The 15,720-nt window shown below is 42.3% G+C and overlaps 1 protein-coding gene across 1 annotated transcript in view; it reads left to right on the top strand.

Moving 5' to 3' along the window:
* dusp22a (dual specificity phosphatase 22a) overlaps positions 1-15,720 on the top strand; it is a 30,588-nt gene that overhangs the window by 2,992 nt on the left and 11,876 nt on the right. The window contains exons 4-6 of the mRNA NM_001140429.1: positions 731-780; positions 11,614-11,688; positions 11,784-11,955. Coding sequence (NP_001133901.1) covers positions 731-780; positions 11,614-11,688; positions 11,784-11,955 — 297 coding nt within the window. The remainder of the gene's footprint in view (positions 1-730; positions 781-11,613; positions 11,689-11,783; positions 11,956-15,720) is intronic.

The following is a 15,720-nucleotide window of genomic DNA, read 5'->3' as shown; positions in this document are numbered from 1 at the left end:
TGTTTGTGTCTTGAGTCGGCTGGAGTAGGCTTCATTCTGGTTTAGTTGGTCAAGAACTGAAATGGGATTTCATGACCATTGACTATAACCTTGAATAACATGTCTCACATGAGTCAAACGTAAACATTTAAATGATTTTTAACTTCCTCATACTCAGTTAGTGAATATGGGATTTTGTCTCAAATTCTAGAGAGACGTCTAATAACTTTTTGGGTCAGTATTCAGTTCCTTGATTTGATTCATGGGAATTGTGTAGTGTAATGAAATCCGTACAGTATGACATAATTTTGTCAATGTGGGAAACATAGATTTTGTAGTACATAGTTGAAGCCAGCTGGGGGTAGTGGTGTCTCACAGTTTAATACATACCGGTGACATTGGGCTGTAGAACTTTAGACAAAGCTTTAACTATTCAATAAAGCACTTCATTCTTGAAGCATCATATTTTTGTTTTATTTGACCTATGTGGTTCATTTATAATACTCAGTTGAGTATGTGTGTGCATTTACTTGACTCATCCAACAACAATGTGCAGTTGATGACCACACACCTTACCTACTAATTACTGTTTCTAACAATAGAAAAAATGACAAGAATGCTAATTGGCAGAAAGTGAATGATGTACCACTGATAAACTGTGCTGTGACCACATGTAGATGGTATGTGTTGTCTGCAGAACAAACCTGACCCTTCTGTTGTATCTGTACTCCTATCTGTCTACCTCTCACAGGACATGACCTACCTGTGTATCCACGCAGCTGATGCGTCTAGCCAGAACCTGTGAGTTACCACACACACACACACACACACACACACACACACACACACACACACACACACACACACACACACACACACACACACACACACACACACACACACACACGCATACCATTCATTGTCAAACAAATCCACCAACACAATCCACTCTGCTGTGTACCATCGTCAGAGGTCCCTCTTTTCTTCCTGTGAACAAGACATGACTCATGTGTCATATTGTTTCAACAACATCAGTTGAACGTAACTCTTCAGTTTGTGGCTCCAGGGTGACACGCAGGCAGGAAAAGTAGATTAGTCACTTTGTCTTTGCAACAACTGAAATAAGCCTAGAAGTCTTTTAAAGGTTCATACAGTATGTATCAGGTAGAAATAAACAAGGTATCTATCTATACATTATCAAGTCAGAGACCAAAACAGTAAAAAAAAACACTAAGATCTGATAATCGAAAGGACTCTGAGAGGAAGACATCTCAGTTTGACTTGTCTGGCTTTGCTATCAGAGCAGGAAAGAGTGTGGAGATGGTGCAGTATTTTAAATGGCTGTAGTTTTATATAGACCCCATCACCACTGTGTGAAATGAGCCAGATAGACTGCTGCTGCTTCACGTGTGTTATCAAGTCCCCCTCTGTCATTATAGCAGCAGACAAAAACATTTACTTCTCTGTCTCTAAGCTGCTCTCATGTTTGGTGGGTCGCCATTGGCATACTACCATTTAGTATAAATACTGAAAATGTTATAAAAGAAGTTGCAGAAATGTAACAGTTGAAAATAAAAAATAATCAGGGGTTGGAACCAAAATCATTTCCCAATCATTTCGTTCTGAACAGAACCACTATTTGTTTTGTTCCGTTCCACTGTTCCGACCAGCAAAATAAAGTTCCGAACCGGTTCGAATCCCAAAAAAGTACCAGTTTTTATATCGTTCCTTTCTGTTTCTTTTTTAACCTGTGAAATCTACAGTTTTTTACATTTTGGTCATTAAATTACTCCACCAATCAGTGCGGATAGCGCAGGCAAGCTAGTTGTTTACATGCATGATGGACAGACAAGTGTAGCCTATTGCGCAAGATGTGACTGAAATTTTACGAGTGGTGAGAGAGCGAGAGAGGGTTAAGGAGCAGGCTTGAAGAGCTAGGAATCTTATGACATGCATTATATGAATTAGGTCCACAGAGTTATACAGTAACTAGGCCTATAATATTCTTAACTAGCATTGAAAAAGTTAATACATTTTTCTCTAGCTAATAAAAAATCTCTCTCCCCGTCTTCTCACGCTTCTAACGTCAGTACAGTAGCCTATGCTTCGGAAGGGGGAGAGGCAGGTAACTTAAACATGCACACACACCGGCAAAGATTTTCAGCTTGCAGGCAGACGCTGGAATAAGTTTCTGAGTGACAGAGTGAGGGCTTTGCATTGGCGCTTTGTTGCATTTTTTTGGTGGGACTAGAAAAGAATGCCTGGAATGTAAAATAATGTTATTAACCGTTTTTCCTTGCTTTTAAAATAACGGTTCTGTTCCGGAACAGTATGGATCACTTTCATTCCCGGTTCCATTTCTGTTCCTTGAAAAATGTCGTTCTTTTCCGGTTTTCGGTTCTGTTCCTCGAACCGGTTCCAACCCCTGAAAATGATAATACAAATTCTGTAACAGTGTGAGATGAGAATCATTTCAGTAGTAAGGGACTCCGACTCTAGTGTTGTGGTGGTCATTGGAGGCAGGTCTTTCATGTCACTTGATTACACATTGTGGTTATTTGAAAAGAAAAGTAGTGTCAGAGTCCCCCTGGCATCACTTGCTTAACCCTGTGATGTCTCTCCAAGTGACTTGACAGCTGAGGGTAGAGTCCCTGTAGCACTGAGAGTGTTCTCCTCAGCTCTGTTCTGCTCTGTGTGGGTGTCCTTCCTTCCACCCATGCCATTATCACTTTCACGTTCAGTCTTTAGTAGAGTTGAATATTTTCCCGGTATTTAAAAATTTTTCCATCCCGAGAATAAATCACTTTTCTCTCGGGCACCTGATATTTCCCTCCAAAACCTTAAGTGTCATTCCAAAGCATATAAAACATATAAACTGAGTGTACCATACATTAGGAACACCTTCCTAATATTGAGTTGCTCCCCCTTTTGCCCTCAGAATAGCCTCAATTCATCAGAGCATGGACTCTACAAGGTGTCAAAAGCGTTCCACAGGGATGCTGGCACATGTTGACTCCAATGCTTTCCACAGTTGGCTGGATGTCCTTTGGGTAGTGTACCATTCTTGATACACATGGAATATTGTTGAGTGTGAAAAATCCAGAAGCGTTGCACTTCTTGACATTCTCAAACTGGTGCACCTGGCACCTACTACCATACCCTGTTCAAAGGCACTTAAATCTGTTGTCTTGCCCATTCACCCTATGAATAGCACACATACACAATCCATGTGTCACTTGTCTCAAGGCTTAAAAATCCTTCTTCAATCTGTATCCTCCCCTTCATCTACACTGATTGAAGTGGATTTAACAAGCGACATCATTAAGAGATGATAGCTTTCACCTGGATTCACCTGGTCAGTCTGTCATAGAAAGAGCTATGTTTTGTACGCTGGGTAAGTACAGTTGAAGTTGGAAGTTTACATACACCTTCGCCAAATACATTTAAACTCAGTTTTTCACAATTCCTGACATTTAATCCTAGTAAAAATTCCCTGTCTTAGGTCAGTTAGGATCACCACTTTATTTTAAGAATGTGAAATGTCAGAATAATAGTAGAGAGAATGATTTATTTCAGCTTTTATTTCTTTCATCACATTCCCAGTGGGTCAGAAGTTTACATACACTCAATTAGTATTTGGTAGCATTGCCTTTAAATTGTTTAACTTGGGTCAAACATTTCAGGTAGCCTTCCACAAGCTTCCCACAATAAGTTGGGTGAATTTTGGCCCATTCCTCCTGACAGAGCTGGTGTAACTGAGTCAGGTTTGTAGGCCTCCTTGCTCGCACACGCTTCTTCAGTTCTGCCCACAGATTTTCTATAGGATTGAGGTCAGGGCTTTGTGATGGCCACTCCAGTACCTTTACTTTGTTGTCCTTAAGCCATTTTGCCACAACTTTGGAAGTATGCTTGGGGTCATTGTCCATTTGGAAGACCTATTTGCAACCAAGCTTTAACTTCCTGACTGATGTCTTGAGATGTTGCTTTAATATATCTACATAATTTTCCTGCCTCATGATGCCATCTATTTTGTAAAGTGCACCAGTCCCTCCTGCAGCAAAGCACCCCCACAACATGATGCTGCCACTCTAGTGCTTCACGGTTGGGATGGTGTTCTTCGGCTTGCAAGCGTCCCCCTTTTTCCTCCAAACATAACGATGGTCATTATGACCAAACAGTTCTACTTTTGTTTCATCAGACCAAAGGACATTTCTCCAAAAAGTACGATCTTTGTCCCCATATGCAGTTGCAAACCGTAGTCTGGCTTTTTTATGGCGGTTTTGGAGCAGTGGCTTCTTCTTGTTGAGCGGCCTTTCGGGTTATGTCGATATAGGACTCGTTTTACTGTGGGTATAGATACTTTTGTATCTGTTTCCTCCAGCATCTTCACAAGGTCCTTTACTGTTGTTCTGGGATTCATTTGCACTTTTCGCACCAAAGTACGTTAATCTCTAGGAGACAGAACGTGTCTCCTTCCTGAGCGGTATGATGGCTGCGTGGTCCCATGGTGTTTATACTTGCGTACTATTGTTTGTACAGATGAACGTGGTACCTTCAGGTGTTTTGAAATTGCTCCCAAGGATGAACTAGACTTGTGGAGGTCTACAATTGTTTTTCTGAGGTCTTGACTGATTTATTTTTGATATTCCCATGATGTCAAGCAAAGAGGCACTGAGTTTGAAGGTAGGCCTTGAAATACATCCACAGGTACACCTCTATTTGACTCAAATTATGTCAATTAGCCTATCAGAAGCTTCTAAAGCCATGACATCATTTTCTGGAATTTTCCAAGCTGTTTAAAGGCACAGTCAACTTAGTGTATGTAAACTTCTGAACCACTGGAATTGTGATACAGTGAATTATAAGTGAAATAATCTGTCTTAACAATTGTTGGAAAAATGACTTGTGTCATGCACAAAGTAGATGTCCTACCGGACATGCCAAAACTATAGTTTGTTTTATCAAGAAATTTGTGGAGTGGCTGAAATACGAGTTTTATTGACTCCAACCTAAGTGTATGTAAACTTCCGACTTCAACTGTATGTCTGGATTTGATTAGAGCTTTGATCGGCATGAAAATTCAAGCCTGAAGCCACTTGAGCCTGATGAGCCATACATTAAAGACATTTTATGAGCCTAAGCCCAAAAAAGGCCAAATGATTGTGTCGTTATCCAATACATAGACGCACATTACGCTGGCCACGCACCACTTTTAGAGATCCTATAAAAGAGAGAGCTACTTCCCTGGTACCTATGACCTGCACCATCTGTTGAGTTTGTTCTGTGTCCACTGTCCACATTAATTACTGCTCATTACATTAGTATTGTAGCACGCTGTGTAGCGCAGTAAGGATAACTATCAGGGTGGAATGTCCTACCCTGCTTTTCATACCTGGACAGAAACACCCTGTCTGCCAGTCAGTCAGAAAGAGACAGACACTAGTGTTAAAAACTTGCTTCGTAACTTTGGCGACTAGTAAGTATTTTTTTAAACCTCCCGCAAGCAGAGCATAACTCAGTCAGTCTGTCAATCACTTATCTTCTCAGAGGAAAATAAGAAGGAGAGAGATGACGATGAGGTTGCGGATGAGGGGAGGAGGGGATGTTGTTGGGTTGGGGGGCCTCTGACCCCCCTGTCGCAACCAACTGGTCTGCAGGCAGCAGGAAGGAAGCCTTGCTGTGACATCCTGCTGTGCCACGGTCACCAGGCCTATTATAGTCCCTGTCTGTCACAATCCCTAGGCTGGGAAAACAGGGCTAACGGTCTCCCCACTGGTTTCATCACGTCCCCCTGTTCCCCGCTTTTAGAGACCAGGCCAGGGACTGACATGGCTAGGGGCACTAGGGGCTAGGACTGGGGGCCTCTCTCCTGATGAGTCTCTGAGAGTGTCATTATTGTGGTAGGATGCTGACCTGACCCCCACTTCATGTTGTTTTATGAAAAACTCAAGAAACAAGAATTAGATTCAGGTGGACATGTCCTATATCTTCAGTTACCAGATATCACAAAACTAAAGCACAACAGAGTCTTTGTTTGGATTCAACCATACAGTTTGCCACTGTCCATCATTTGTGATTATAATATGGGAAGTTCGAGCCCTGAATGCTGATTGGCTGACAGCCGTGTTATATCAGACCATATACCACGGGTTTGACAAAACATGTATTTTTACTGCTCTAATTACGTCGGTAACCAGTTTATAAAAATGGTGCCGGAGGAGATGGCAGCAGTTTTACGGTCTCCTAACCAATTGTGCTATTATGTGTTGTTTTTTTTGCGATATTTGTAAATTATTTTGTACATAATGTTTCTGCAACCGTATCTTATGGCAGAAAAGAGCTTCTGGAAATCAGGACAGCGATCACTCACCTCGGATTAGACAAAGATTTTTTCAACAACAACAACAACAACAAGCAGGACTCACACGATATTCTCCAAACACCCCGCAGGGCAGACATCCCAATTATTCGCATAAGGAAGCGACACAGAGGAAGTAGAGGAAGCCTCGTCCGGATCCACAGAAGGCGAGTAGGAAAGCTGTCGTTACTGTCAATATTACTTGCCAACGTGCAATCATTGGACAATAAACTAGACAAGGTACGATCACGAATATCCTACCAACGGGACATCAAAAACTGTAATATCCTATGTTTCACGGAATCGTGGCTGAATGACGACATGGATATTCAACTAGCGGGATACACGCTGCACCGGCAAGATAGAACAGCACACTCCGGTAAGACAAGGGGGGTGGTCTGTGCATATTTGTAAACAACAGCTGGTGCACGAAATCTAAGGAAGTCTCTAGATTTTGCTCGCCTGAAGTAGAGTATATTGTGATAAATTGCAGGCCACTACTTGCCTAGAGAGTTCTCAGCTATACTTTTTGTGGCTGTTTATTTACCACCACAATCAGATGTGGGCACTAAGACTGCGCTCAGTCAGCTGTATAAGGAAATAAGCAAACAGGAAACCACTCACCCAGAGGCAGCGCTCCTAGTGGCCGGAGACTTTAATGCAGGGAAACTTAAATCAGTTCTACCAAATCTCTATCAACATGTTAAATGTGCAACCAGAGGGAAAGAAATTCTAGATCACCTGTATTCCACACACAGAGATGCGTACAAAGCTCTCCCTTGCCCTCCATCTGGTAAATCTGACCACAACTCTATCCTCCTGATTCCTGCTTACAAGCAAAAATTAAAGCAGGAAGCACCAGTGACTCGGTCTATAAAAAAATGGTCTGATGAAGCAGATGCTAAACTACAGGACTGTTTTGCTAGCACAGACTGGAACATGTTCCGGGATTCTTCCGATGACATTGAGGAATACACCACATCAGTCACTGGGTTTATCAATAAGTGCATTGAGGACGTCGTCCCCACAGTGACTGTACGTACATACCCCAACCAGAAGCCATGGATTACAGGCAACATTCGCACTGAGCTAAATGGTAGAGCTTCCGCTTTCAAGGTGCGGGACTCTAACCCGGAAGCTTACAAGAAATCCCGCTATGCCCTGCGACAAACCATCAAACAGGCAAAGCGTCAATACAGGGCTAAGATTGAATCATACTACACCGGCTCCGATGCTCGTCGGATGTGGCAGGGCTTGCAAACTATTACAGACTACAAAGGGAAGCACAGCCGCGAGCTGCCCAGTGACACGAGCCTACCAGACGAGCTAAATCACTAGTGCAAAAAAAAAGGTGTGTGTGTGTGTGTGTGTGTGTGTGTGTGTATAGGTAAGTAAAGAAATAAAACAACAGTAAAAATACATTTGAAAATAAGAGTAGCAAGGCTATATACAGACACCGGTTAGTCAGGCTTATTGAGGTAGTATGTACCTCCTCGGGGCTTATTGCTTAAATATACACTGAGTATACCAAACACCCCTCTCCTCCCTCATTGCAGTTCTTGACACAAACCGGTGTGCCTGGCACCTACAACCATACCTGTTTCAAAGGCGCTTAAATATTTTGTCTTGCCTATTCACTCTCTGAATGGCACACATACACAATCCATGTCTCAAGGCTTAAGAGTTTTTCTTTAGCCTGTCTCCACCCCTTCATCTACACTGATTGAAATGGATTTAACAAGTGACATCAATAAGGGATCATAGCTTTCACCTGGATTTCACCTGGTCAGTCTGTCATGGAAAGAGCAGGTGTTCTTAATGTTTTGTATACTCGGTGTAAGATCCTAATTCTTTTTGTTTTCATTTGGAGTTCAGCCTCTGAAAACACAAAACAATCACCACATAATACATTTCTGCACATTTAACAAGATAGCCGGAAACCTCTGGACCAGAAATAATTTGAAAAGTGCTGAGGAGACATCTTTCAGCAAGAGTTTGACTTCAAGTGAGAAGGAGGGAACGTGCAATCCATCTATTTTAGCCCCTGGCTGTTGAGTTGGTTGGGTAACCAAGCAGCCTTTGCTGTTATAGGACAATGCTCCCCACCATATGACTCTCCTATTGCGCAACGCTTCACTACTATTTCCCAATAGTGTGGTAGTCCTACACAAAAACACAGATCACAGTATAGGGTAGACGGAAGGAGAATGTTAGTTGGGGTATGCTGTATTGATCTACATGAAAAGATGATGTCTGAAGATGGAATGATAGTGGTTGTAAAGTCTGGGAGGGGAAGCCGTATAGGAGTCCCCTATACTCTCATTACCTCACAGTCCTACAAAGGTGCATGAATTGACAAACGAACGGGTTGTGTGAGAGATATTATGACTTTCTTGGATGACAATGGAAGTTGAATAGAAAATACTTCTAGGTTCTCCTAGTAGTGTCCAGTGGAGAGTGCTACTAAACAAGACAACTGTATAGGGCAGATCACTTCCACCACCATCTCCAGAGTAAGCTACCCATCCCTTCCCCCTCCATAACATCGTTATGTCTTTTCCTACTAGCACTGACTTTGCTGATAACCATTTTGTTCAGGAAAAAATGTACTTGCTACGATTGTGATGTGTTGTTGTCTCACCTACAGTAGCTATCTTAAGATGAATGCACTAATGTAAGTCACTCTGGATAAGACCGTATGCTAAATGACTAGATTGTAAAATATACCCTGGGACTTCCCAGTGGTGTGACGATTGGACACAGATACTTGGGTATAAGACAGGACAGGTATCTATCTGGACATCATGACTAAGATGAAACGGATTGAAGGAACTTGTGCTGTGCAGAGATGGGTTCCACATGACTTTTACACCTTAGTTTCACTTCTTCCTGTTCTTTCTCATATCCCATAAAATGTGACCTGAAATCAATTTCTATATTTATAGATCTGGTCTCACCTAAGGCTGTGGCGGTCATGACATTTTGTCAGCCGGTGATTGTCAAGCAAATAACTGCCAGTTTCATGGTAATTGACCATTAATTAACATAAACACATTTAGCTTCTCCTGGCTTCCACACATAGCCACTGATGCAGACCTTTGGAACATCTACATTTTAAAAAGTCTAATATATCCATGTAAGAGCCTACATCATCACAATAAATCTGTGATCTAAAGAAACATGATATGAAGAAAATGTAGTGTATTTCAGAAGAACAGAATAGCATACTCTGAGTTGTCCTTGTGTTAGGCCCTGATCTGGCTATGCCATATGGCTGTGGGCTACACTAGTTCATTGCTTAGAATTCTGTGACATTATTTTACATGATTGTATAGAATGAAGAATACAATTGAACATAGCTGAATAAAATAGAATGGATATTTTCTCCAAACATTTTAAAGGAGTGTGCATATGCAGCTATTCTGTGTTGAGCGCTTATTAACAAAGAAACAGGTACTCCTAAATACTTAATTTCAAGTTATGTATGTATCTTTGGTTGTGATACAAACATCGGGCTGTATCTTCTGATTTTTAATACATTCTAAGGCTGCATGATGCGACTCTAATGATGTTTTGAAAAAAGTTGCATGAAAGGCATGAGCTCTGCTTTGTTTTTTGCACAGGCTGTACACACTTTGACAAGCTCTTGATAATGCCTTGAATTTTGTCTTTTGCGGCCAGTGGCCATTGTGCTCTTGGGCTGAATATAATTATTATAATTCCCTTCTCCCGGTTGCATGCTCTGAAGCACCTCTCACTCACATGGCTCTCCATCACGTGATGGGTCTTTCTCACAGGCTACAAGTGAAGACGGACACATCGGGGAGGCAACTGCGTGCGTCCTTATCCAATTCCGAGGAAGAACTGTCCACATTTACTTTTCGTCAGCCAACAAGATGAGTAGGCCTAATGAACAGCAAAAGCACTAGCCTATGTCAATCTACTATCCCCCATAGTACAAAAGTCGACATATTCTGTGCGAGAAATAAATATTCCAAACATAGTGTAGGACAGTTGTGGGATGCAATAGATTCCAAATTAATCCAACCACTAGCATTAAAACAACTTTTTTAAGCAATGAGCCTGAAGCTACAGATCAGAACATTTAGCTTAAAATGTTGAGAAACTATTAGGATTTTTCTTCACATTATAAGCGCAGCAATGTGCACACCGTAGTAAGCTATAAGCACAAATCTTCCATTAGCAGGAAAACACAATTCTCAAAAGTGACCGCAAATGCAATTCTGAATGTAATGCTTTTATTATAAATGTGCATTTTTATGGTGAAAATTATCTTCTCCATACTTGAGACTCACGTGCTTCATATGTATGCCAGTTAGGCGCTACACCCGTTGTAAAACTGATTATTGTGCTCCATTTGAAGAAGTTATTTGGCCACTTTAGCTGTGATACAAACCTTATCAAAACATATAGTCCTATGGGCTAGGCTACATGAGGTGTGCAGCTATGATGTGAAAAGTCGCCAAAAAAAGGCTTGCGCTGTTTCTTGCCTTAAGCTGGGCATCAAGTGATAGTATATCATTCACAAGTGATAGGTTAATATTGTCACCCATCAGACTATTCTTGATTTAATCTTGTCTTTACATATACTAAATAATATATATGTGAAATTTTGATTTATCATGCACCTGTCTCGAAACCGGGGCCAGGAAAAAATACATGGAATCTATGCACTTAAATAGAGAATGGAGGACGCTATTCTCGAGGTTCATTTTCATGCCAACCAGGTAGGCTATACTCCTGTTGTAAAGAGAAGCAATGTGCTTAGTATTAGGAAAGTTGAGAAATATAGGCCTAGCCTATAGAAAGCTGATGTGATCCTCCTCTCTTTAATAGAGGCCATCACTCTGTTTTCTCATGCAATTGCATAGAAATGTTGCGCAACATGAGCTCATGGGCTCTCATTCAGTGTTTGATTTAGATTTTCAATAACATTTGCATTGATGTCAGAGTGATTAGAGGGACAATAGAGTGCTGAGTACCAGGCAGTTAGCAAGTTAGGTAGGCTACTAATGACCATCAGCAGCATCAGAGCTTGGAGAAGCCTAATTACTGTGACTAAATGGTCACGTGGAATTTGATTGCCATCATGACTCGTGACCGCCGGTGTGGCGGTAATATGGTCATCTTAACAGCCCTAGTCTCACCTATGACAAGACAATCCACATCCTGATATGATCAGTGATACAATTTTTACACTACACTGTTTATTCTGTACTTGTACCTAATAAGGCCATGTGTTTGTGTCTTTGCAGGTCACAGCATTTCAAAGAGAGCGTCAGGTTCATCCACGAATGTCGTCTAAATGGAGGGGCCTGTCTGGTGCACTGGTACGTACACCACCTAACCATAAACCACTAACTTTCTGTTGACCGTACCTGACCCCTTATGACTATGCTCTCCCTGTCCCTGTCCCATAATGCAGCCTGGCCGGTGTGTCCCGTAGTACTACCATGGTGGTGGCCTACCTGATGACCGTCACCACCTACAGCTGGGAGGAGTGTCTGTCGGCTGTCAAGGCCGTGCGTTCCTTTGTAGGCCCGAACTATGGCTTCCAACAGCAACTACAGGAGTACCAGATGAACCAAGTCACAGAGGTAGGTACACACACATTGAAAAACACACACCCTGTATATCAAATCAAATCAAACTTTATTTGCCACATACACCGAATACAACAAGTGTAGACTTTACCGTGAAATGCTTACTTACAACCCCTTAACCAACAGTGCAGTTCAAGAAGAAGAAAATAGTAGGCTAACACAAAAAGTAACACAATAAGAATAACAATAATATATACAGGGGTCACCGGTACCGAGTCAGTGTGCAGGGATACAGGCTAGTTGAGGTAATCTGTACATATAGGTGGGGGCGAAGTGACTATGCATAGGTAACAAACAAACAGCGAGTAGCAGCAGTGTACAAGGGGTGGGGGGGTCAATGTAAATTGTCCGGTGGCGATTTTTATGACTTGTTCAGCAGTCTAATGGCTTGGGGGTAGAAGCTGTTGAGGAGCCTTTTGGTCCTAGACTTGGTGCTCCGGTACCGGTTGCCGTGCGGTAGCAGAGTAGCAGAGAAAACGGTAGCAGAGAGCGGTAGCAGAGAAAACAGTCTATAACTTGGGTGACTGGAGTCTCTGACAGTTTTATGGGCTTTCCTCTGACACCGCCTATTATATAGGTCCTGGATGGCAGGAAGCTTGGCCCCAGTGATGTACTGGGCCGTTTGCACTACCCTCTGTAGCGCCTTACGATCAGATGCCGACAGTTGCCATACCAGGCGGTGATGCAACTGGTCAGGATGCTCTCGATGGTGCAGCTGTAGAACCTTTTGAGGATCTGGGGCCACTGCCAAATCTTTTCAGTCTTCTGAGGGGGAAAGGGTTTTGTCGTGCCCTCTTCATGACTGTCTTGGTATGTTTGGACCATGATAGTTCGTTGGTGATGTGGAAACCAAAGAACTTGAAACTCTAGACCCCCTCCACTACAGCCCCGTCAATGTTAATGGGGGCCTGTTCGGCCCACCTTTTACTGTAGTCCACGATCAGCTCCTTTGTCTTGCTCACATTGAGGGAGAGGTTGTTGTCCTCTGACCTCCCTATAGGCCGTCTCATCATTGTTGGTGATCAGGCCTACCACTGTTGTGTCGTCAGCAAACGTAATGATGGTGTTGGAGTCGTGTTTGGCCATGCAGTCGTGGGTGAACAGGGAATACAAGGAGGGGACTAAGTACACACCCCTGAGGGGCCCCAGTGTTGAGGATCAGCGTGGCAGATGTATTGTTGCCTACTCTTACCACCTGGGGGCGGCCCTTAATGCTCCAGGGGCGGTGTACAATGGCGACCCTGGCCGTGACCCCACTCCCTGCGGGTGTCTCACGGGGAGTTGGGATATGCAACAAAAAACAGGACAAATATAAGCACCCCCCAAATTGTTATTATTATTCTAGAGCTTCCCGCAATTCAATGTGCAGAAAAACACCCTGTAACACAGCTCAAGCGTAATATTTAGACTTGAATAGTTCAGGCCTATCAACGGTAAACAATTTCAGTGAGTAAGAAGAATACCAGTTAAGTCCCACCGTTTCTCTAACACCCACTCGGAAGCCAAACTGTTAGCTTACTCCCACTCATAGTACAGAGTCACAGGAATGTGTCATCATTCAGCTGCTATCAGTTAATGATGCAGCTGTTTTTTACAAGGCCACTCCTGCCCTCTCAGGTTCATACTTTTGGTTTACTTTCACTTCTGTGGATGGAGGTGGGTCTCTGACAGTAAACCTGGAGCCCATCCTTCCTCGTTGCCTGACTCAACTTTGTCTGGCCTACCAGGGATCTTCCTAAACTCATCATACTGCTCATTAGCAATCTGGGAGGTGATCTCTGTGATGGCTGATGGCTTTATGCCCGAGGTGGGTTATGAACCCTCAATGTATTTAGGCAAACAGAAGACAACTAGATCGTGTGTAAACTGTTACTATGTGCTTTCATCTGGGCCACCAGAAATACACAAGTTATTTAATTAGAAGTGCCACCATCATGCATATGAACTGTGACTTCACCCTCCTTCACTCTCATGTCACTAGACCTACACCAAAGTTTTTGCTGGTTTCAAAGTGAGTATCTGTGTTGTCAGTTTATTTATAGACATCTGCATATTATTCACACAAGATGTAGTTGGGTGAGAAAATGGCTTTCCTGTTGTGGGGCAGCTATTTCCACACACATCAGACTTCAAACCTGTGAAATGATGTGTGACATGCACACGCGCAGACGCACACACACACACATGTTTCTAGACCATGCTGCAAAGAGATCTGTGTATGGAGGTTGCTGAGAAGGCTTTGTCTGTCTAGCTGGTGGCACTCAGTACGTGTGTGTGTGTGTGTGTGTGTGTGTGTGTGTAGCGTACAGAAGGGGAACTGGAGGGGCTTGCTGAAATTGCATTAGCCTGGTACTAACCATCACGTGACTGTAATTACTGTCAGAGGCTTGCAACATGTCTTCACTGAAGAAAAAAAACATTTGTTATTTTCTTATTGTTTGGTTGAGTTGGCTGTGATTTTGAGGATCAAAGGGGAAATGGGATTCCTTTCTTCATGCTTTTCCCACGACTGTGTCTTAGAGAGAATTTTCTCTTGTCATCCCAATAGTTTTATCTATAGTGTTATACTGTATATAGGGGTGATCAATTGTATATTTTTTTTATTTCACAATACTTGTTAAAAATGATTATAAATGCGTTATTACGTGGGTGTTTTGTTGAGCGTAAGGTGTTGTTCAGTAAGTGTGATAGTGTCTTAGGGGTTGTGTCCAGGTCACTGTTCCTCAGTTTGGACTTTGACTTACTTTGAATGGGTTCAAAACAGAGATGTTTTCAAGCAAACAAAACTGAAATTAACATAATTTGTTCCAATTTTGAGTAATCCTTTCCTCATGAATTGATGATCTGGAAGTGAAAACTGGTAAAGTGATGGTGGAGAGTCTGACTCAAAGCTGGGTTTGGGACTCAAGTCTCCCATCTGACCTTATCGTGTGTAGTGTAACTGTTCATTGTACCTTCCTTGGTGCATATTTTTGTAACACAGTGCGTATTTTTGTAACACAGTGCGAATTTTTGTAACACAGTGTGTATTTTTGTAACGAGGTTTGAGTATGTTGTATGGCTGGTTATGGAGGGTGGTAATGTGTGGGAGTCGCTGTGACACCTGAAGGTTGTGTGGGAGGAAACATACTTCACAGCGACACACCTGAACACAACTCTTCTCTTTTATCAGACATGGGAACTTTCTTGGTTCATCTGGAACTCCTGAATTTATGATAGGACGTCTGTAACACTATTTTGTATGTAACATTAAAATTATACTGTATTTCATGATTACTCAACTAATGTAAATAATGTACCACTAGTTTGTTAACCTATACACTACTGTAATAAATTATAGGTAATTTATAAGAAAATCACTAAATAAATACACATTACAATCTTTTGTTGAACTATCACATTGGTGGCTAATGCATTGATACTAGTAGCCACCCACCACTCTATCCAACACCTGTCTACCAGAAGCCCATGATGTGATGTCCAACACCTGTCTACCAGAAGCCCATGATGTGATGTCCAACACCTGTCTACCAGAAGCCCATGATGTGATGTCCAACACCTGTCTACCAGAAGCCCATGATGTGATGTCCAACACCTGTCTACCAGAAGCCCATGATATGACGTTCCGTTGTTTTAAATGTCAGCCATGACTTCCCACAGCACAGCTGAGAACTACACGGATCAATCCCACTGTCCTGTGTGGAAGTCTGACCCAAAAGAGCATAAACTGCACTATACTCGTCTGGTCTTACAAGGACA

The sequence above is a fragment of the Salmo salar genome, chromosome ssa26 (assembly GCF_905237065.1).
Source record: "Salmo salar chromosome ssa26, Ssal_v3.1, whole genome shotgun sequence".
Taxonomy (NCBI): Eukaryota; Metazoa; Chordata; class Actinopteri; order Salmoniformes; family Salmonidae; genus Salmo; species Salmo salar.
The sequence above is the reverse complement of the archived record's forward strand: the minus strand, read 5'-3'. Positions and strand labels throughout refer to the sequence as shown.